At 42.3% G+C, this 21695-nt stretch overlaps 1 protein-coding gene across 15 annotated transcripts in view; it reads left to right on the top strand.

Annotated features, from left to right (window-relative positions):
- The window catches only part of LOC117772531 (peripheral plasma membrane protein CASK), a 54669-nt gene extending 36297 nt beyond the window's left edge, over positions 1–18372 (top strand). Inside the window, exons 6-29 of one of the 15 annotated variants that reach the window (XM_034603809.1) lie at positions 696–798; positions 1731–1906; positions 2517–2639; positions 2956–3039; positions 3282–3381; positions 4565–4582; positions 6650–6771; positions 7640–7717; positions 7846–7926; positions 9722–9910; positions 9996–10074; positions 10399–10484; positions 10902–10970; positions 11070–11138; positions 11286–11321; positions 12020–12061; positions 12490–12686; positions 12995–13110; positions 13803–13868; positions 15880–15960; positions 16074–16276; positions 16895–16978; positions 17946–18128; positions 18160–18372. In XM_034603809.1, coding sequence (XP_034459700.1) covers positions 696–798; positions 1731–1906; positions 2517–2639; positions 2956–3039; positions 3282–3381; positions 4565–4582; positions 6650–6771; positions 7640–7717; positions 7846–7926; positions 9722–9910; positions 9996–10074; positions 10399–10484; positions 10902–10970; positions 11070–11138; positions 11286–11321; positions 12020–12061; positions 12490–12686; positions 12995–13110; positions 13803–13868; positions 15880–15960; positions 16074–16276; positions 16895–16978; positions 17946–18122 — 2379 coding nt within the window. In that variant the 3' untranslated portion in view covers positions 18123–18128; positions 18160–18372. Of the gene's footprint in view, positions 1–695; positions 799–1730; positions 1907–2516; positions 2640–2955; positions 3040–3281; positions 3382–4564; positions 4583–6255; positions 6389–6646; positions 6772–7639; positions 7718–7845; positions 7927–9721; positions 9911–9995; positions 10075–10398; positions 10485–10901; positions 10971–11048; positions 11139–11285; positions 11322–12019; positions 12062–12489; positions 12687–12994; positions 13111–13787; positions 13869–15879; positions 15961–16073; positions 16277–16894; positions 16979–17945; positions 18129–18159 lie in introns of those variants that run through there. The other 14 variants (XM_034603787.1, XM_034603796.1, XM_034603749.1 and 11 more) reach the window with 14 other exon arrangements.
- The last annotated feature ends 3323 nt before the right edge of the window (positions 18373–21695 follow it).

Below are 21695 nucleotides of genomic sequence, written 5' to 3'. Positions count from 1 at the left end.
AAAGTAAAACCTGTTGTCAGCTTGTTAATAACACCACAGTTTAAATCGAGACAGAGAGAATACAGTAGTCATTTAATAATAAAGATTGAGGAAACGATTGTGTTATTCTGCTGGTGAGTGTGGCTGCCTGGTAAAGTGGGCTTTAACCGTCAGTGGATAAAAAGCTGATCTTTTTATGACCTGCTTCCCCCTGAAATGTAACTTCCATGCAAATAAGGTGTCAGTGTGAAAACAATGCTTTACAGACTATCATGCAAATTCGAATTCACTGGAAAGGTAGAGGAACTAGGTTTTGCCATGTGCAGTAGTTCAGTACGTGGAACGTTTTTTGTGTGTTTATTATGCACCGACTTAGTCCAGGAGCAACAACTGTTTCCTGTCTGTATACGTTTCACAAAAACATGTGGTTATATTTATGTATCTTGTCTTGTCAATGTGAAAGCGTGGTTATCGTCAATCGAACATATGGGATCTTGCACTTTTGCACAGATAAGTGCAAAGCATTGCTCTGCACAGCTTCTGTAAGCTGCAAAGAAATGTCTATCTGCCAGTAAAAAGGGTCATGGCCACCTAATCTGTTACCTGGTAAATTGTGTGCGGTTTTAAGGGATGTGGCGTCCTACATTTGAACCTGTTGAAAAATACATATTTGGGTCGTAAACGTTTTGTTGAACCTGTCTTTTCTTCCTCTGCAGCCTCACTGTGTGCTGTTGGCCTCAAAGGAGAACTCCGCTCCAGTCAAGCTGGGAGGGTTTGGAGTGGCGATACAGCTGGGAGAGTCTGGATTAGTAGCTGGAGGTACAGTCTCAAACTGAGAAAACACCCATGCATGCCTTCGAACTACACATGTGCATACTGTGCATGCTTATGGAAATAATAAGGCAACTGGAATAGCACTCAGTAGAGCTCATACCTCCACCGAGGCCCAACAGTCCACCTAAATTGCACACCAAATTAGTCGTGTTCATTTGGACATACTTTCTAAAACTATAAGATACAGTTGGTTCTCTACTAAATCTACATTTTCTCAGCTAGACATTGGTGATAGTCACATATTTATAGCCCAATTTGTGGGCTTTATATATGTGACTATCACCAATGTCTAGCTGAGACTGTAAGGTGGCTGATGAAAACCCTACACCCAAATGAAACCACAATACAATGTAAAATTGTATTTGAACCCACACCAAACTGGACAAACTCATAGCCATAGCCCCCTAGATATATCTGTTCCCCCTCAGGATCCATGAATCTTTCCTCTGGGAATTGGGGGAAAATATCAAGAAGAACATTTGGCATTGTTAAAGGAAGTGATTGAAAAACTTCCTGGATTCAGCCCTTTGTCAGGATTTGTGCCAAAATTGAATGGGTTCCTTCTTGGCCCAAATCCCTTCATTCCACCAAGTTTAATGGAATTCTGATGAGTAGTTTTTGCATAATCCTACTGACAAACAGAGGCAGGGGTGAAAACATAATCTCTTTTGGCAGAGGTAATAAGTAAAATTGTTAGTTTTATAATTTTTTGTCACTCTATAAACGTTGTAATACTAATGAAATTCTATAATTTTTAGTTGCAGGCTTTCACATATTCATACCTTGAGTCTAATTTTATCCTGAAACCCTGATCACACCATTTGGCTCTCCAGATTTCCCCAACACCTCAACCTCCAATTTTTCATCAACAGTATATCTCTAAATAGTGAATTACTAAAACTGCCTGCTCTTTTCAGGCCGAGTCGGTACTCCCCACTTCATGGCCCCGGAGGTGGTGAAGAGGGAGCCGTACGGCAAACCGGTGGATGTGTGGGGATGTGGGGTCATCCTCTTCATCCTCCTGTCTGGCTGCCTTCCTTTCTATGGCACCAAGGAGCGCTTGTTCGAGGCCATCATCAAAGGCAAATACAAGGTAACTGATTTATTTTTTAGCAAGTTCCTCTTTGTCGCTATGCTGCAGTGTGCGACACGTACGAGGTTGCGTTCACTGAACATTGTGTGCACTATGCTACTTCACAGTTGTTCTGCGAAGGTGTCACCGGTCAAATGTTCGCATCAGCCACGGTTCTTTGTCCCAGAGCTTTTTGTGCAAAAATATATATCCCCTCCTTTTGATTTGATACCACTTGCCAACTAAAAGTCAGCGTGAGGTGCTGAAGAAATTGACAGTATCAGCAGAGGACGCTGAGAAACGGGTCTGATAAATGTTTTGTTTTCAGCTGAGAGGATGAATTTCCTGCTTGGTGCACTAATCTGCGGCAGACACAGTCACTGCAGGCAGCTTGATGGATAACACAGTGGTATCGTCCATCACACTGCTGCTGCTGCTAAACATCTGCTGCTAAATTGACAGGTTTTATTCTTTCTAGTCAAATCTTAAGTAATAAGCTCTGCCACAACTGCAACTTGGTTCAACGTACTTCAAGTATATTCATGCAGCGCACAAACTATTTGATTTCTTTTCCCCCCGTTACATCCTTCACCTCGACTCACCCACTGTCCACTGTTCTGTCTTTGTCCAGATGAACCCTCGCCAGTGGGCTCACATCTCGGAGAGTGCCAAAGACCTGGTGAGACGCATGCTGATGCTGGACCCTGCCGAGAGAATCACAGTTTACGAGGCCCTCAACCACCCCTGGCTGAAGGCAAGATTTGCTCTGACGTTAGATGTATTATTGCCCTTGAACTTCCACCTGTTTTTGTGACCTTAATTTGTGTAATAATGAAAATCTAGACATTTGGTGCGATATGGTTATATAAGAATATAGTATTAGCAACTGAAAATCACCTTTTAGCTTAGTCAAGACCACTTCCTTATGCTTGGAACTAAACCTCTGCTTTCACATCCGTTCTGTGACTGCTCTCTATGTGTTTGTGTGCGCGTGTGTGCGCGCGTGTGTGTGCGCCCAAGTGTTGTGTTCAAGTGTAGTGCTTATGTGCTTATATTCCTGTGTGTTGTAGGAGAGGGACAGGTATGCCTACAAGATCCACCTGCCTGAAACGGTGGAGCAGCTGAGGAAGTTCAACTCCAGGAGGAAGCTGAAGGTCAGCACCGTGGTGTTAAACACTTTATTAAGCCGAGAGTCGATTGCGCGAGAGTCGATTGCGCGCGATTCAAATCATAGATAAGAGGAAGTGTCCCCTCCCTCACAACGTGCAGCTGCTTATAAACACTGACCCAGATCAATTTCTTGTTCAATGTTTTCCAAGATTCTCAGCAGACATTAAGCCCTGGTACAAATGCAGACATGGTGTAATAGCTGTATTATCCCTGCTCTGTATCCCAGGGTGCAGTCCTAGCTGCTGTTTCCAGCCACAAGTTTAATTCTTTCTATGGAGACCCCCCAGAGGAACTACATGACTTCTCAGATGACCCCACCTCCTCAGGTAAATCGCAACAAAGAGCTCTATCCTATTGCAGGGGAGATAAAGCGGATGATTCATTATTGCTATGAGTTTTATGTGTCATTTAAGGTCAGATGTGAGGTGATGTATCTTCACCAGAGAACACAATCAGCACATTCACTTTCTCGTCCGGTTTCTATTCTATTCTCGCGTCTCTCTGTGATCTCCAGCTGTCTGTGTAGAACTTCCTCTGTTTAACCAAAGACAGATGTTGCCCAACAGCTTCACTTCTCTGTCTCGGACATGGACTTTCACTTCCCTTTGACAAGACGACTGCTGGCTCTGCCTGCCTGTAGATATCAGCATAAAGAAACCTCTCATGTCCTATATCTTAAATAGCAGAAAATGAGCATTGGGTTACATCATCAGCGCAATGAGCCGAGCTTTACGTTTTGTCCTCTCGCTTTTAAATGCAGCCGCTGCAGCCAGATAAATCACTGTGTGTGTTGTTTCTGCTGAGGCTGACAGTCTCTTGCAGTCATGCTTCCTGGTGTTTATTTTTGCAGTTGGGCACCAGACATGCTGCCGGTCACTGACTTGTGTGTAGAGTAGTAGATGCTCGCAGCAGCTTGGCAGATTATTCAGAGACTCGTCTGCTTTTGCTGATTTCTCTCTCTCTCTGTTGCTGCTCTTTCCTCTTTTCCCCTCTGCCTCCCTGCCCTCACGCCTCCTTGCTCTGTTCAGACCTGCTATTGACATCCGCCCTGGTAGATCCGATCACAAGTGAACAGCATTAAGCTCGTCTGATCGGATTTGAATAAAGTATTACGTGTTGGTCAGTGTTGATATCGTAGTCTCGGTGGCCGCAAACAAATCAACGTATTCAATTGAGACAAGTAAAAATATGTTGATTCATTGTGAGCAGGTCAGAGGACGTCGGCTGAGCAGGCAGTCCTTCATACGTGGCACAGGATGCATTTGAATTCACACAGCGCTCACCTGCGTCCCAGACCACCTCTGAATGTGCATACAGACCTGTGTGATCCACTCAGGACCTATGTTAGCACCAGGTCTGAACAGGGCCTATGTTCTCTCCCCTTTTTATTTGTTTTTTTCTTCTTGTGAGGTGTTAAACTCTACGTCCGTAGTGGCTGTAAACCTGCTCTAATCTCAGCCTCTCTTTCTTTGGTGTTGTTTTTTTCTTCCTCTGCCGTGCTGTTTCTAGGACTGCTAGCTGCTGAAAGTACGTATCCCCCTCCCCACCCATAGAAACCTGATGTGTGATATCATCATGACATCATCACTTGCTTTTTTAGTTGCTTTTTTTAGTTTTTGGCTTCCCCCCGTCTTCTCTCCTCTCTCCCTTTTATGAGAAAACCAATGAAACAATCATACGCTGACTAACAATGGGGTTATTAATTATTGGTTATTATTATAATTACAATCAGGCTTCTCCTCGAAACTACACAAATCATTCTGTCACACACTTCAAAACATTGGTATTCATGTAGTCATATTAATGATTAAGTGATAATTAAACAGCACGTTTTACTCTGAGTCCCTTTTGGTTGTTGTTAGGCCTTTTAAATTTTCATGCGTCTGGGTTTGTGTGGTCGATGAATTATTACAAATAGAGCAGAAGCCTTTATTTTAAGTGACAACATTATTTGATTTATTTAATGCAATTTTAAAGGGGAATGCTGGTCTGTACAAGGGTATTGTTGGAGTACTATGTTGCATTTAAACAGACGAGATGTTTTCTTCCTGCTGTTTCTCTTTCATTCTTCACAGTAACTTTTAATTTTTTTAAAGGGCGTTTTCACACCTGAAAGTCCGACCCAAGGTCTTTGTAACAGTGTTAATATATGATTCGTTTAGTTTTAGTTTCACATTGTAGAAAAGGGAGAGCACTTCAGTATGACGTACAGTACGTACATCCTGCACGTCAGACTTCAGTGGACTGCATCTACCTATGCTTGACATTGATTTGTTTGTAGACAGGCGTGCGTCTGTCGTCAATGCAGAAGGAAGTAGCTTCAGTTGAATGGAGAAAATAGAATGAACCGGTCCATTTGCCACTGTAATATCATTATGGAATGAGTATGAGGACACAGCAACTTCAGGTGCAGTACTCGTACTAGTTTGAATGCGGCAAATGAACGTCCTTGTCGTTCAAACATTATATTGTTTGTTTTTCTTCTATTTATTGAATTTAATGGCGTCTCACTTTCTTGCATTTAGTTTATAAGTTCGAAGTTTCCCAAAAAATGCTTACATACTGAAACCTGATGTGTGATATCATCATGACATCATCACTTGCTTTTTTAGTTGCTTTTTTTTGTTTTTGGCTTCCCCCCGTCTTCTCTCCTCTCTCCCTTTATGAGAAAACCAATGAAACAATCATACGCTGACTGACAATGGGGTTATTAATTATTGGTTATTATTTCAAGCTGACGAACTCTCCAACCTCCCCACACACAGAGCAGAGTGTCATTTCGGAAACATTTAGCCCGTCTTAAGGGAAAATCATGGTTGAGGCGTTCTTTTCATAGCATTACGGTTTCAAATTTTATAGAAAATAAGGACAAAACCTCATCCACGGTTCAGTTTGATGCAGTTGATGTTCTGTTAAAAATTATTTCAAAAATGGAGTTGTTAGAAAACAACTCTAATCTATATATCTAAGGACCTTTTAAAGTTCACCACATATCAAGGTTTCAGTGAGGAAATGCATCATCATTTTCCCATGTAACTTATGTCTTTTTCATCAATGAGCTTGATTCCCACGAATACTTAACAAAGACTTTGATATGTCATTACATACAGTACATACATCCTTAATTATATTTATTCACTTCATTCATTCAATTCTTCACCTCTTTCACCCTGTTTATTTTATTTTGTGTTATTTATTTTTTTTCCTTGAGTGTACTGCTCCTAATCCATTCTCCACACTGTGACTTACTGAAGTGACTTTCTCCTGATGTTGTATTGATGCCATGTTACCGCTGTTTCTCTGCTTTTGCTGCATGTGTGGGCGATGCAGCAGGTACTTGGGGTTAAATAGTTCTGAGTGTTTGTGTATGTGTGTGTTTTGTGTGTTTCCCGTCGTGCCTTCTGTTGTCTGTGATTATTATTTTCTTGTGTCTTTATGTGTTTGTGTTACAGGTCATGTGTCTGTCTTGTTCAGTGTTTGCACTTTGTGTTGAACGTTTGCAGGGACTGCTTGGTGTACTTGTGGACGTGTCTGCGTGCTTGCGATTCAGTCTATGTGTGTTTGAGTGTAACCTCTGCGTGTGTGTTCGTGCAGGGGCAGTGTCGCAGGTTTTGGACAGTCTAGAGGAGATTCATGCGTTGACTGACTGCAGCGAGAAAGACATGGACTTCCTGCACAGTGTCTTTGAGGATCAGCACCTCCACACCCTGCTGGATGTGAGTGAAACTCAGCGCCCTCCTCCTCCTCTGTAATAGCAGAAATGTCCAGCAGGTGTCAGGCCGAGTCAAGAGTCGGCTGGGTACAGTGACAGGAAATGATTTGGGTAAACCTGTCACTGTGACGTGAGTAGAAGATGACCTGGTTTCAAAAAGGCAAATAGTGAAAGAAGACACATTTCTTTAATATTCTATGCAAGACTACATATATTTTTTCACCTTTTATACTTTAATAATGATTTAAACAGAGAGTTTATCACTGCACCGTAGAACACCACCACTCAACGATTTATATGTCTACCAATCGTACGAGCAGTTCTCCCGGAGAGTTTTCTTTAACTGCCATCTATTCATTACGTTATAATTAGCTTTCTTTCCTCTTTCTTTTTTCTTTTGTCTTGCTTTGTGGCCATCACATTTTATATATTTAAATTGTCAGACCCGGCTTCTAAGAGGAAGCCATGGCTGCAGATAATTTGGACAAGGTTTGAGGAGACAGAGTTTTTGTAAAGCTTTGAAATTAGCATTATCAGCCTTTCCTAACGATGATGATTGTGAGCGACCCATAACAAGCGAAAGAAGCTAAAAGAGAAGTCAAATCTGGTTCTTTTCTTTTTTTTATCTTAAATTGTACAAAACCACAAAAAATGTATCCTAGCTTTATTCCCTTTATATTTCAGTTCACCTTCCACTCACGTAACTATTCTAAGCATCACAAGTTCTAGTAGGTGTGGCCAAACTTTTTGCTGCCTCTGTATCTTCTAACCTGAGTGCACATTTATTTGTCTATGTTTTACATCTTTGATCGTGATAAACATCTCCGGCGAATCCTTGTGGGTCTTAACTGACGTGTTTGTCGTTGTTTCAGCTTTATGACAAAATCAACACCAGGTCGTCTCCTCAGATCAGAAACCCTCCGAGTGACGGAGTGCAAAGAGCTAAAGAGGTGAGGAAATCACTGCTCAACTCTAGACCACTAATCAGATGTTCTATCATATCTGTGCAGAATGAAATACTAAACGATGACATATTGATTTTTCTGTGTTATTCACGATGTGTTATTTTCCTTACCAGGTACTGGAAACCATCTCTTGCTACACAGAGAACATGGAGGCCAAGGAGCTCAGGAGGATCCTCACGCAGCCACACTTCATGGTTCGATAATACACAAACACACACACACACTCTTCCCTTAGTCACTGTGACAGGTTGTGTCGTCTGTGTATGTAGAGCTTGCTGCTTAGTGACACTACAACCTCCTGTGTTAGAAGTAGGGTTGTTGGCATCCACATAACTCCCTTGGCCACAAAGCTGCTTAACACCTGAGCTTGGCGAGCCCTCGGGCAGGGATAGACTTGTGCAGAGGAGACGGACGCAGTAGGATGAATGTGCTGAGGGACTCCACTGTGGATATACAATAACTTTCACTGCGACCACCTGCGAGACTAGTGGCCTGAAAATAGCTGAGACTAGCAGAAGAACTTTGGAGGATACTGTTGACAGACGTGGGAACTGTAAGTTGAGACCTCGTGTAAAGGTGTAAGCATTTTGGAGCCTGTAATTGCTTCACAGAAAGTGTTGCTTGCTTCATTAGTTTAGAACAGTACAGTACAATAGCAATTAGTTCAGGAAGAGTAGGCTTGTTTTTTTTTTCTTTTCTCTACTGTAAAGTCTTTGTAGTCCTCTTCTGATTTATTGTCAATTAGAAAAGAGCGCAGTAGCTAAATGTTGGACGATGAGGTGTTCCCCTCTGTCTGTGGCACTTGCTGCGGTTGTCACGCTTTAAATTTGGTTCAATCCAATTAGCGCGTCCTGCTCTCTGACCTGCTGGGGTTTTCATCTTGCCACAGACATTTAGCGTCGCTGCCAGCAGAGTGGATGTGAGGGCATTAGCACACGGGAGGGAACATTTCATCCTTATCAATCATTTCACTTGTTTCTGTTTGGTGTATGACTACATTAATAAGGACGTGATTCAAGGACTTGTTCTGTTACCGTTGATTTGTTGGTATGATGTGTTGACACATGCTGTTGCCTTTGTAAACATATTTGTTTCAACTGTTGTTGTTTTCAGCTACATTAATGTTCACCATTAGTCAAAAGCCCCTTGGTGCCAAATTTTCTGAGTCTCCACGACTGTCATGTGTCATCACCGTGCATGTACACGTTGCTGCTCTGATGAGCAGATGTGATCGTTTGGCAAACACTGCGAGTAGATGCGTTTGTAGTAAAACACACAGCGTGTCAGTGACATGGTCAGTGGCCAAATAGGAGGATTTAGTGTAAGCCACGCTCTTTCCAATGATGGAGCTGTGCCAGCACACAGTGATAGTGTGTGTGTGTGTGTGTGCGTGTAAAACCACATGTTCCATCTAGAGAGTGGATACTTGACCCCGAGCCTGTCAGGTCTTAACCAGCGCACGTTCAGACAGAATAAAATCAAATTACTACAGTAACACTACTTGAAACGTGATGTACAGACAGTTGGCTTCATCCTGAACAAGAGTAAAGTAACATTTCTTCATCACCTCTTAAGGATGTAAAAAGAAAACACATTTAATAGGAGCAAGTTATTAATGCCATAATGCAAATAAAGCTTATTTTCCCTTTAATTTTCTCAGAATTTCTTCAGTAAAATTACGTTAAACTTGACTAGAAAAAATCTCCGTCACCTCTTAAGGGATTAAAAAAAGTAGCTAATATTTAATAGGAGCCTGAGAAAAACTTGAGAATAAAATGACAAGTCTGATTCCTTTTCCTCAACATCACATCCACCCACATTTGTTGTGGCTGTGGGAAATGTTCCCAGCGTGGCATTTATACTCGCAGCGCTAATGGGCTTCCTTCTCCACTGGGTTCAGCGACAGAACTAAAAACAGAACACACGTAGGAGCCTTTGCAGTTGGATCCAAGACTCTTTTCCTATTTATGGCCCTTTGTGTATTCTCAGGCTCTGCTGCAGACCCATGATGTTGTTGCCCACGAGGTGTACAGCGACGATGCGTTGAGGGTGACCCCCCCACCCACGTCTCCATACCTGAACGGAGACTCCCCGGACAGCACCAACGGAGACATGGACCTGGAGAACGTCACCAGGGTTCGCCTGGTGCAGTTTCAGAAGAACACTGACGAGCCCATGGTGCGTAGTGAGCTGCAGTCTAAAGTTTTATTACATTGTTTTGTGCATTTTCAGTTTCCACTCTGACCCTGTCTGTCTCTCCCAGGGCATAACTCTGAAAATGAACGAACTCAACCACTGCATCGTGGCCCGCATCATGCACGGTGGAATGATTCATCGACAGGGTAAGCACTCGTGCAAAAATACTACGTGCAAACTCTCACCACTCGTGCATTTAACTCAGTAAATGTCAATCTGTTGAGATTTACTCTCCAAATAAAAGCGAGTCGAGAGATTTCCAAAGTAGACAAAGAGAAAACTGTTGGACTAATGTCTGCTAAATGAAATAACAATTAAATGTAGCTCTTCTTTACATTAGCTGGGCTCCCCCCTCGAGCCGTCTCAATAACCCCTGGGGTTTCCTGGCCGCTGCTCCGCGAAGCGATGATGTTTCATCCCTCAAGAGTCTCATTTGTAGGCATTATTAATTCATTATTTCTCCGCCTCAGGGACTCTGCATGTTGGAGATGAGATCCGGGAAATTAATGGCATCAGCGTTGCCAATCAGACGGTAGAACAGCTCCAAAAGATGCTGGTAAGTTCCACAGACGTTTGTCAGAACTTGTAGAATGTACTTAACACTCTGAAAACAGACGTTTGTTGAGTGTTGTTTGCACGATCCTGTTTAACTCGATCTAAAATAAATACTTTAGAAGCTAAAGGCCTCTGTCACACTTGTGATGATGTCATCTCATTATGTTATGTGTTGTGCAGAATGTGTTAACACTAGGTTGTGGTGCCAGGGGCCCCTCATCTGCCCAGAGATTGTTGTTTGCATGATCCTGATCGAATCGATGTTAAATAAATAGCATACTAAGGCCTTTGGTTTGTACCTAAAATATCAAAATCATGGTGGCAAGCAGAACAAGGCACTTTGTTGTTAAAGTTTAGTTAAGGTTTTGCAAGATGCCGCTACCATTGTAAACGCATGTATTTTTTGTCTTCCCCACAGAAAGAGATGAGGGGAAGCATTACCTTCAAGATTGTGCCCAGTTACAGGTCCCAGTCCATGTCCTGTGAGGTATGGCATTGAATACACACACACACACTTTATTTTATGGTTATTTGCAGAGTCGACATAGTTAAAAAAAAAAAAAAGTCCTTGTATTTTGCGTTGCAGAAAGAGTCACCAGATTTGTCTCGACAGTCGCCTGCTAATGGCCATGCTAGTGTCACCAGCTCCATCCTGGTATGTTACTGTTCCACCTTTCAGTCTCACACACACACACACACACCTTAACAGATCCACCAGCAACAACATATTAATGTAAATACAGTCTGTTTTATTGTTGTTGTCATCAAGACTTACATTTCCCGTTATTGTCATCCCAACTAGGACCTGCCATCGACGATTCAGCCCAAAGGCCGTCAGGTGAGATTTCCTCCTCTTTTACATCATGAATTCTTTCCACCTGCTCCTTTGCTTCACAATCTGGTTACTTCACTTACAAACTAACACTCAAGTGCAAATCTGCATGTTAAAAAGCACTCGTGTGTTCTTCCATCCCATCGTTTTGATTTAGTTAACGCGGGTATTATTCTACAATGTGGGATCCTAACTCCCGTCTCCCCTCCATCTGATAATTGGATAGGATTCCTTCACTGCTGTAAAAACAAGCAGATGATTTGTAAGCGGTAGAAGATAGCTGAGTGGACAGGCTGAATTTCTTGCTCTGTCTGTAATGCGTAAATAATTAGAGATTTAAAGTGTTTGGAACTCTGCCTCGTTAACGCGCCCCTTAACATGTCACATTTGTTCATTTGGGCCATTTTTGCCTGCTGCACGATGTGTCTAAGATCACACACACACTTGCATGCAGTCCTGACGTCAAGTATTTTGACAGTTGCACATTTTTTGCTCTTCAGACTCTGAAATCTAAAAAAACTAAATGTGTCATGGTCAAAATATTTGCAGCCTGGACTGTGTATAAAATGCAGTACAGTCGTAATATTCTAGATTCAGCATCCGATTGTGGGTCCTTCATCGCCCCTCCTTTGTTTATGCCCCCCCAACATTATCTACTGCATGATATATGTGTAAGTGTGTGTGTGATGCTCTCAACCCCATAGATCTCCAGAACTCCTACTATCAAGGACAAATTGTCCATCAAGGTAAGATGTCTCTAAGTGGAGCCTCTGTAGACGTAGATTCCCCCCCTCCTTCTCTTCCTCCCACCCCCATCGCAGCGTTTGGTTCCTCATCGTAGTTGTGTCTAGATCCCATGCTGGCTATCAACGCGCAACGGAAAAAACCTGGATGTATTCGCATAAGCTGCCTGTAAATTAAGCATAAGTGAAAAAGTGCATAGTTTAATCACCCTGCTGTTTATGTATTTCAATGTCTGTGCCCTTTCCTGCTTCAGCTTACTTGCTCTTTGCTGTCTCCTAATGACAAGTGTCGGCGCCACATCACTAACTATTTAACAGCGCGTCTCCTTTCATACGGCGGCTTCTCTCGATCATCTTCTTCCCCGTGTATCCTCCAATGATCGCACCACACGCTGCCGTTTGTAACAATTTGTCTTCTGTCACTGTCACAGATTTACGTACGCGCTCAGTTCGAATACGACCCGACGAAAGATGACCTCATCCCGTGCAAGGAGGCGGGCATTCGCTTCCAGGTGGGCGACATCATTCAGATCATCTCCAAGGACGACCACAACTGGTGGCAGGGAAAGCTGGAGAACACCAAGAACGCCACGGCGGGGCTCATCCCCTCGCCCGAGCTGCAGGAGTGGTGAGCAAAACTACTAAAACGAAAAAATATTGTTTCAAAATATCAAAGTAAACAGTATTACAGATACATGATCAAATATTAAAGCGTTGTAAAGCCAGTCATTCCTGGTTCTTCTATCAGATCTGACAGACGTGTTACCAATACACCACAGGAGTTCAGTTCTAGCCTGTTGTATGAGGAATAGTCCTGTCTAAGAAAGTCCTTATACTACATATAATCATATGGGTTAGATGTAGTGCAGCACTGTTGTAATTGACTGCATTAGTAAAAACAAAATTCAAACAAATGTACCTCCGCTGTGTTTTCAGGCGTGTGGCTTGTATAGCCATGGAGAAGACCAAACAGGAACAGCAGGCCAGCTGTACCTGGTTTGGCAAAAAGAAGAAACAGTACAAGGACAAGTACCTGGCAAAGCACAATGCAGGTAAGACATGAGACATAGTAGAAAACAAGGTACAATAAGTTCAAACTAAAGAAAGAGGTTTTAAATTTGTGTAACTGCTGCACGCTCTGTTGTTTCTCCCTCTGACAGACCTCTCCTACTGTTGTCTCAATTTCAGTGACTAACACTGTTGCAATGAACAGCTTTAGATGTTTTAAAGACCTGTTATGGTGTGTTTTTTAATTTGTCTTTATTAACCCTTCCACTCCTACCCTCTGTCCATATTTCATGCTGTCTCTTACCCAATGATATGGCTGCATGTAAGTAACTCCAGACAGCTGACGTCCAGCTTCTGTGTTATTACTCCTCTCTCTGCTTTTGTACCTCATCCTCTTCCTTACGTCTCCTTGACTTTTGATTGAGTAGATGTTAGTTGTGTTAGCATAGTTTGGCTTTTGTCCGACCAAGGCAAATAGACAGGTTTTAAGAATCTGGAGGCATTTGACCCTGTCTGAAGTAGCTGTTGTGTTAAATAATTACAATAATTCAAATATTTGTATATTCAGGAGGCTCAGGATGTAAGCTGTAGGGATAAAACATTGGAATTGCAGCACATGTAATTAGCATTGACATAACTTGTTTACAAAATTAGGTAAATCCTGCTAAAACAAAAACTTGTTGTAAAAGTCTGTGTTAACTGTAAACTTTCTCCTTGACAGTGTTTGACCAACTAGACCTGGTGACTTATGAGGAAGTGGTGAAACTGCCATCGTTCAAGAGGAAAACACTGGTGTTGCTCGGTGAGTAAAGACAGCGGATTCCATCTGCAGGTTTTTATTCTAAACAGATGCTGATGTCACTGCTGTTAAGGATGATTTACCATGATCATTTATGAAGGTGTACTCAAAACAGATTTCTGTAAATGAGAACATTTGTAGGTTTGCCCACTGACAAAGAAATGAACGGTCTGTAATGTTTATTGTAATAGAGAGAGACAGAATACAAACAAAAATCCACATCATATAAAAGTCATAACTTGATTTGCATTTGATTGAAATAAGTATTTGCTCCCACAGACCAGTTAGCTCTTGCTCTAAGAAAGTACTCCGAATCTCAAGTAGTTATCTGTATAAAAGACACCTGTCCACAGAATCGGATGTCAGGGACCAGATATTAGACCTGCACAAGACCATCGGCAAAGCTGGAGTGATTATTGGGAAACGGAAGAAACCCAAAATGACCATCATTTGCCCTCGGTCTGGGGCTCCACCAAGTACTGAGTCACGTTTTGCTATGGGATGAAATACTTAATTCAAATGCAAATCAATTTATACCTTTTTATATGTGATTTTCAGGATCGTTTCTTCGATAGGTCTCTCACTGTTGCAATAAACTTACCATTACAATTTTAGACTGTTCATTTCTTTGCTCAAATAATTTTTCCTTCAGTGTATATTTACCTTTAAAGTGTGTTTTGTACAGTGTGCCACAAAGGAGGTTTTCAGTATGTGATTCTGCAGTGCACAAACTTACTAGACAACCTGTCAGCTTCCCCCGGATGACTCCAGTGTCTCGTCTTCAGCTGACGCTTCAAGTGCGCACGTTAGCTTTTCACCCAAGGCCGCCGGCTGCAGTGGTTCAACCATCACTCTTCCCCATCTGAAGGCCAAAGTCATAGAATTGAATACAAATTAACACACTTGGACCCTAAATGCTTGTCTCTAACCCTCAAGCTCTTGCAATTCAATGCATCACTAAACAGATCAAACGTGACATACCCCCTAAAGTCCTATGTCCTACATTAAACCAATTCACAGCTCAAATCTATTCACTCTGGTGCAGGTACTTTGTAATGCACAGAAAATCAAATTTGAGGTACTTGCTTCACAGACTACTTTATCAAATTACTAGTATTTGCACTGAGGAAGAGGTTCAATAGTGGATGTGGCAGTAGACCATGCCACAGGGCTCTCCCTCACACAGCCAGAGACAAGGGTGTTGCTTTTCAGCATAATTTATTAAATGAAAACGTGAATTCAAACGTTGACTTCGTGAGTTTCTGGGTCTCTGTCTCCCAGTCTGTCCCACTGCTGCCTTTTAAACCTGAGAATTCAATCAGCTAACAGCTCTAACCTGCACTGATTGATCCTCCAGTGTAGGTGCTCTCCACAGTGGACAACCACAAACAACCAATTTTAATGACATCATACAACTACTGGACTAACCTGGAATCCCTCATCTCACACGTTCTGTCCTACCTGATGTGACACCATGTTCACCAGTAGCCAGACAGTAGCATAAAGAAAGTTTAAAGTTGCACTCTACAACAAATAACATCAACAATCAACCACTGCTGAGAAGCCACCTGCACAGGAAGTCAACCACAGGTTTTGAACTGTACCTTAATACAACACAAACACTTTACATAGACTACTGTTTAATAAACAGGAAACAAATCCACAACGCCAAAGCACATCCTTTCACATTTCTCCTGATACGCACTAAACACCAGGGATTCAAACTGGAGAGGATGAGCGCACACGCAATAGCTGTGGATTACACTACTTTGTCAAACAACACCATAGTGACTGTACAACAAATTAAACCAGTCAACAACCAGGCCATCAACACCTTAAAGCCATCTCTAAAAAGACAGGTTACAGTCTGTCCCCAATGGCTGACCGCCTCTAATGTTACAGCTCAGAAAACAAGTCCTAGAAAACGATTGTCTTTTTACCCACGACACACAAGCTGCACATTTCTCTCTTCACCAAGTCAGAATTTAGAGAAGTCTCTGCTGTTGTCTTTCAGGCGCACACGGCGTTGGAAGGAGGCACATCAAGAACACACTCATCACCAAACATCCGGACCGGTTCGCCTACCCCATCCCCCGTAAGGACACCCACACACTGGAACCACAATCGCACAAGCTTCACCCACTTACAGACAGTACAATCACGTGTCTACTACAAAACAGTTTGTTGTCCATCTTTCACTCTGCTCAGACACAACTCGACCTGCTAAGAAGGACGAGGAGAACGGGAAGAACTACTACTTTGTGACTCACGACCAGATGATGCAGGACATCAGCAACAATGACTACCTGGAGTACGGAAGCCACGAGGACGCCATGTACGGCACCAGGCTGGAGACCATCAGGCAGATCCACGTTCAGGGCATGATCTCCATCCTGGACGTTGAACCACAGGTAGCACAGTATTGGACCAACCATGGAAATCAGCTCTGTCATTTTTGCGTAACACTGCTAACAAACAAATCGTTGCACACTGACAAAAGCCACCAATGGCAGCTACATTTTTCGAACCTACATTCTTGCAGGCTACATATCTGATGACTTACTAGTCTGGGCTTTCACCCGGTGAAAGGTGGTGTGGCGTGTTTAACCCCTACCACCAGTCAGTCATGTACAGAATTACAACCAGCGCAATATTCCACATCGCACAACTATGTCAACAATATGCAAACAATTACACTTAGCTGGTAGTAATTCACAAAACTCAAAAAAAATAAACAGCCACTAACTACACAATTCATTTTGGACTTTACCACCAACAACATTACAGTTCAACTCACGGTTGTGCTGCAACACCATTACAATCACATGGGGTTTGTTTTTGGCCCAATGACATGCAAACGCTGCAGCCTCACACGAAAACATTACTCCAACCACATGACACTCTTCCATGTCTGAAGGCTGCAACAAAACCAGGTTCACTTTCAAACATGAGCTCTCATTGTCGCCAGTTAAGGTGGAAGAAGCACAGGGTTAAAACAATGCTCTCTCTCTCTCTCTCTCTCTCATCAGGCACTAAAGATCCTCAGGACTGCCGAGTTTGCTCCCTACGTCGTCTTCATCGCAGCCCCCACCATCACCCCAGGCATGACCGAGGTACAGTCCCACTGGAGTTGAACTATCTCATTACACTTTTCAAGCTTGCACGAGCAAATCCACTGTGAAATCTGCCTTGACTTTGTTTCTCTCGCTGCATGCGCCCCGTTTGCTTTAAGTCTGCTTGTATTTCCTTTTGGCATGCCTATTCTCATTTGCACTTGAGGTTCCAAAATGGTGCAGGAAACTGCCCGTAAGTACTCATTCAATGGTGTGAATTCACGTTGTGCTTGTTGTAGCTCTAGTTGTCGTCCGCTCTTCTGTTCCCTTTCATTCTCCTGATCCCTCAAATAATCCTCTGCACTTTGTGTTGTCTCAGTTGTGCAACTTTGTGGGTCGTTTTCTATTTGATCCTTACTCTGCCTCTATAATTCTATTTGCCAGAATTTTACTTTTTATGATGATCATTGAAATGTACATTTTACCATTCTAATTAACATATACTTTCAAAAGTAATCACAATTATATGACAGTAGAACAATTGCATATATTTACATTACATAGACATAGGACATTATCTAATTAACATGGTTGAAAGTCGACCACTTTAGAATCATGTAACTTTTTGGGTCTATTTCAACAAAAATAAGCTACAGTTTTACATTTGTATCAAACTTCTAAAGAATCCAGAGCTATTCTTTGACAGAACAATCTTAATAGTTACAGCACAAATATTTGGATCTAAGACAATTTTATGAAGACTTCTGTTTTGCTTTTTGCCTAAACTCGGAAATCTATAAAGTAGCCGAATCTGTATGAAAACTAATACAATTTTGATCTTTACATCTTATTCCAGGTTAAGATGGAGGTTTTTAATCACAGCTCTTGAGTCTAATATAACAACACATAAGCCTAATTATTATTTGGAATTTAAAGTGTGAACAGACACAACTACAGGGACACCACAGAGACAGAGAAACATACACCGAGTCACTGAAACCTCTCTTTTCTCCCCCGCCCCCTTCAGGACGACTCTCTGGAGCGGCTCCAGAAGGAGTCGGAGATGCTGCAGCACACCTACGCTCACTACTTCGACCAGACCATCATCAACAACGAGATCGACGACACCATCCGCCTGCTGGAGGAGGCCGTCGACCTGGTGTCCACCACCGCTCAGTGGGTCCCCGTCTCCTGGGTGTACTGACACGCGACGGTTACCGGCTCCTCACCCCCCTCTGATCCCACACGGATGCTAAACTTTGATCAGACCCCCTGGAGTCACGTCTCTCTCATCAGGACCATAACATTTCCTCTGTAGATACACTTGTTGAAAAAGACGAAAATGAAGAAACTCTAAACTCTGACGCCTCACTACAGAGACTTCATCCTGCCCCTCGCCACTTTTTCTCAACAGCCTGAAAGGCGTACTGTTGTGTACATATATACATATATATATATAAATGATAAAAAAACTACGTGAAAATGGTTCTGTCCTCATATAGTCCAAGGGTGAGGAGTGTGTGGAGGGGTAGATATTTTGTACTTTTCTTTTCTAATCAATGGATGGATGACTGGTTCTAGTGGAGGCAATAGCAAGCATGACCATAAAGCAGTCGTATGTGGGTGCCTGTGTGTATGCGTGTGCCTGTGTGTGTGGACCTTTAAGGCACTTCTCGTGGTACTGTGTCCTCCTCCTCCTCCTCTCTGACACCCCCCTCCTAACCTCGGCCCCTGTGACCAACAAGCCGAACTCTGAAGCACATCGGAAGCTGCTATAGTGGCGACAACTTTACTCCCTCAGCTCGCAAGTTTTGAGTGAAGCGAAGAAAATAAAAAATAAAGCACAGGAAACTTGGCAGTTTCTTCCTCCCTCCCTCCTCCTCCTCCCCATCCCTTTATTTATTTCACCGGCCTCCTGTGCCTGTCAGTCTGTTGAAGGAGCACACTCCATCCCCCCCCCCACTGTCCCCCTCCCTGACGATCTTTGTTTACATCTCCGTTTGCACAAAATGGACTATGAAGAAGACCTGTGCCGCAATTTCCCCCTCACCTGGCCATTTTCATTTCGTCTTGCCTTTTCCACTCGTCCTCACAAACCCCCTCCCCCCCTCCGTACTAATCAGCGGGTCAACGGATCTGGAACATCGTTCTCGGTGGGGCACAATCATCCACCACTTAAAAAATATATGGCTCCTGAACTGGAATAAAAAATAAAGAAACTGACGGAAAGGAGCAAAATGAAACTGCCTTATCAGAGCCTCGGGATGGAGACGGTAACACCTATGCACACCCCTGGTTTCTGCCGGGCAGCCCAACACAACAACCATTTTCTTCTTTCCTCACTCAGAGAGCCGCCACGCTTGTTCAAATAAAAGTGTTGATAGACATGTGTGTGGAAGGGGAGGGGCCTCTCCAATCCTAGAGCCAAACGTTTTGGAAAACTGTTAACTGTTGTCTTTGAAAATATAAAAAGGAGTATTCCTGTTTTTTGAGGGAGAGAAAATAACTACATTTTGTGTGTAAATGTTTCAGTGGTGCGTACGTCATACGAGTGAATTACCAAGAGCCAGTGTATATTAACCCTCAAAAGAAGCTCAGTATGTGACATAACCTCTTCGCGCTCTACCACAAGTGGCACGACCACGACGCCGCCGCACCGACAGCAAAGGCACATCCAGTCGATATATAAAAATAAGAATAAAAAAATCTAAACGCTCTAAGAAGTGTGTGTGTGGTGTCGCTGCCGTCCTGCTGCTTCTGGTAAAGTTCTCATTTTAAAGTCCTGTGTAAATTACCTCTGCAAAATGACTAAAGCAGCTCTTCTCTATGAAATGTTGTTGTTTTCTTGTTTTTTGTTATTTCATTTTTAAAAAATATATATTTCCTTTTACGTGTTTAAAGAAACCTGCCTCGTCTTTCTTTCAAAATGTGAGTGAGTGAAATGTATTTTACATACAGATTTAAATGCCTAAAAGTCGGTTTACAAAAGATAATCTGGATTCTGTCTCGTGGTCTTTAATGAGATGCTCCTTAGCCACAACTATGTAAACATCATGCCTACAAGCAAACACGCATAATGAAGCTCTACGTAACAATCCCATGCTCCTCGTAAATAACTACATTGCTTTGTGTACTAGGTTGAGATACAAAGATTCAGCTCTCACTCCTGCCAGCCTCTGATTTAACTAACGTAGGACAAGCTCATAAACTGAATTCTTTAAGTTTTCAGGTACACACACACACACACGCCTGCTTGGCCATTAAAGAGGATTTTAAAGGAATCTGTTGGGGATTTACTGGTTCAATCCAAGGACTTCCTGAGTGAGTCCGGAGGGTGAAAGGTCAAATAGATCTGCACCTGAACAAGGTAGTTCAAAGGTGGTAAATTTATGCTCTTTTAAAAAAAAAATCACTTTTCAGAAAACAAAATACTAACCTATGACTTTATTTTTCTTATTTTGGACGACTTACTATGCCTTTTTCGGCAGATTTAAAAATACTCCTATTCTGTATGTGGTCCAAAATATGATTTCAAAATGTCTTAGGTTATTATGTCGTTCAAAATATAAACAAGTCATAGGTTAGTATTGTTGGGACCTCGCATTTGTTAACAATAGTTGGGCCTTCATGTGTTAAAACTACTTTCATGACACTTGATCAATAAATTACCTTTCCCTTCATTGGAAGGGTGGTGTCCTGAGGTAGCTTTAATCAATTTGTTATTATTTAATAAATAATATAAAATATGTTTCGGATAGACAAAGTTATTGAATGCCCAAATGCACACCATTTGATGGTGTCACGCTTAAGGTATAATAATCACAACAGTATGTCGTCCTAAATGATTTTTAAAATGTCGTCTGAAAACAATAAAACAATTTTTAAAAAGTCTGATACAACGTCATAGGTTGGTAGTTTAATGACTTTTGAAATGCCAAACTATACAGATTTTTTTTTGGGGGGGGGTGACATTTCATCAAAATCAATATAATAATCAAAATTCTCAATTAACTGACATTAAATACACCGGGCGTATATTGACCAGAGCTGATCATCAACATGACAAACTCAGTCACACGTTCCTTCAGGGTTCACAAGAGACTCAACTCCGCCACCTACTGGTGCAAACTCTGCTGTTCTCTGACAAGAACATCCAGTGACACAGGCACACGTGCTTTTTCCCTTTCTCCTCCAACTGCATCACACCATCAGCTCTCTTAGCCAATCACAAGCTTCCAGATAAAAGCATTTAGACAACCCACAGCCTGAAAAACATAAACTACACACATCGGTGGAGCTGACGAGACAGTGACACCGAAGACAACCGAGAAAACAAGGATGATCATGAGGAGCAAACACTGCCTCATATGGGACCCCATCATAACTGCTGAAAGTGCACCAATACAAAACCTTACTGACGGAAAAGGACTCACCTTAAGCATCATTTTCATCTATGTCATCATCAGGCGGTGGTGGTGATGGTGATGATGGCGGTGGTGGTGGTGATGGTGATGATGGCGGTGGTGGTGGTGGCGGCGGTGTTACCTGGGAAACATCAGTCTGAATGAAACCACTTATTCCACAAGGCACACAATTCTATAATACTTCACTTGTTGAGATGGATTTCAAAGTTTCCTCATATACAGGCTGACATCAGTGCTCAACAATAATTTAAATGTTCCTAAAACTCTCATTCAACTCAATAAATATATCTTTAAACTCATGGCTCTTCTTGTCCTGTGCGGTTTTTAAAAACAGTAAAATGATTTTAAAAAGG

Source organism: Hippoglossus hippoglossus, chromosome 2 (assembly GCF_009819705.1).
Source record: "Hippoglossus hippoglossus isolate fHipHip1 chromosome 2, fHipHip1.pri, whole genome shotgun sequence".
NCBI lineage: Eukaryota > Metazoa > Chordata > Actinopteri > Pleuronectiformes > Pleuronectidae > Hippoglossus > Hippoglossus hippoglossus.
Note: the sequence above shows the minus strand (reverse complement) of the source record. Positions and strands in the feature narration are given on the sequence as shown.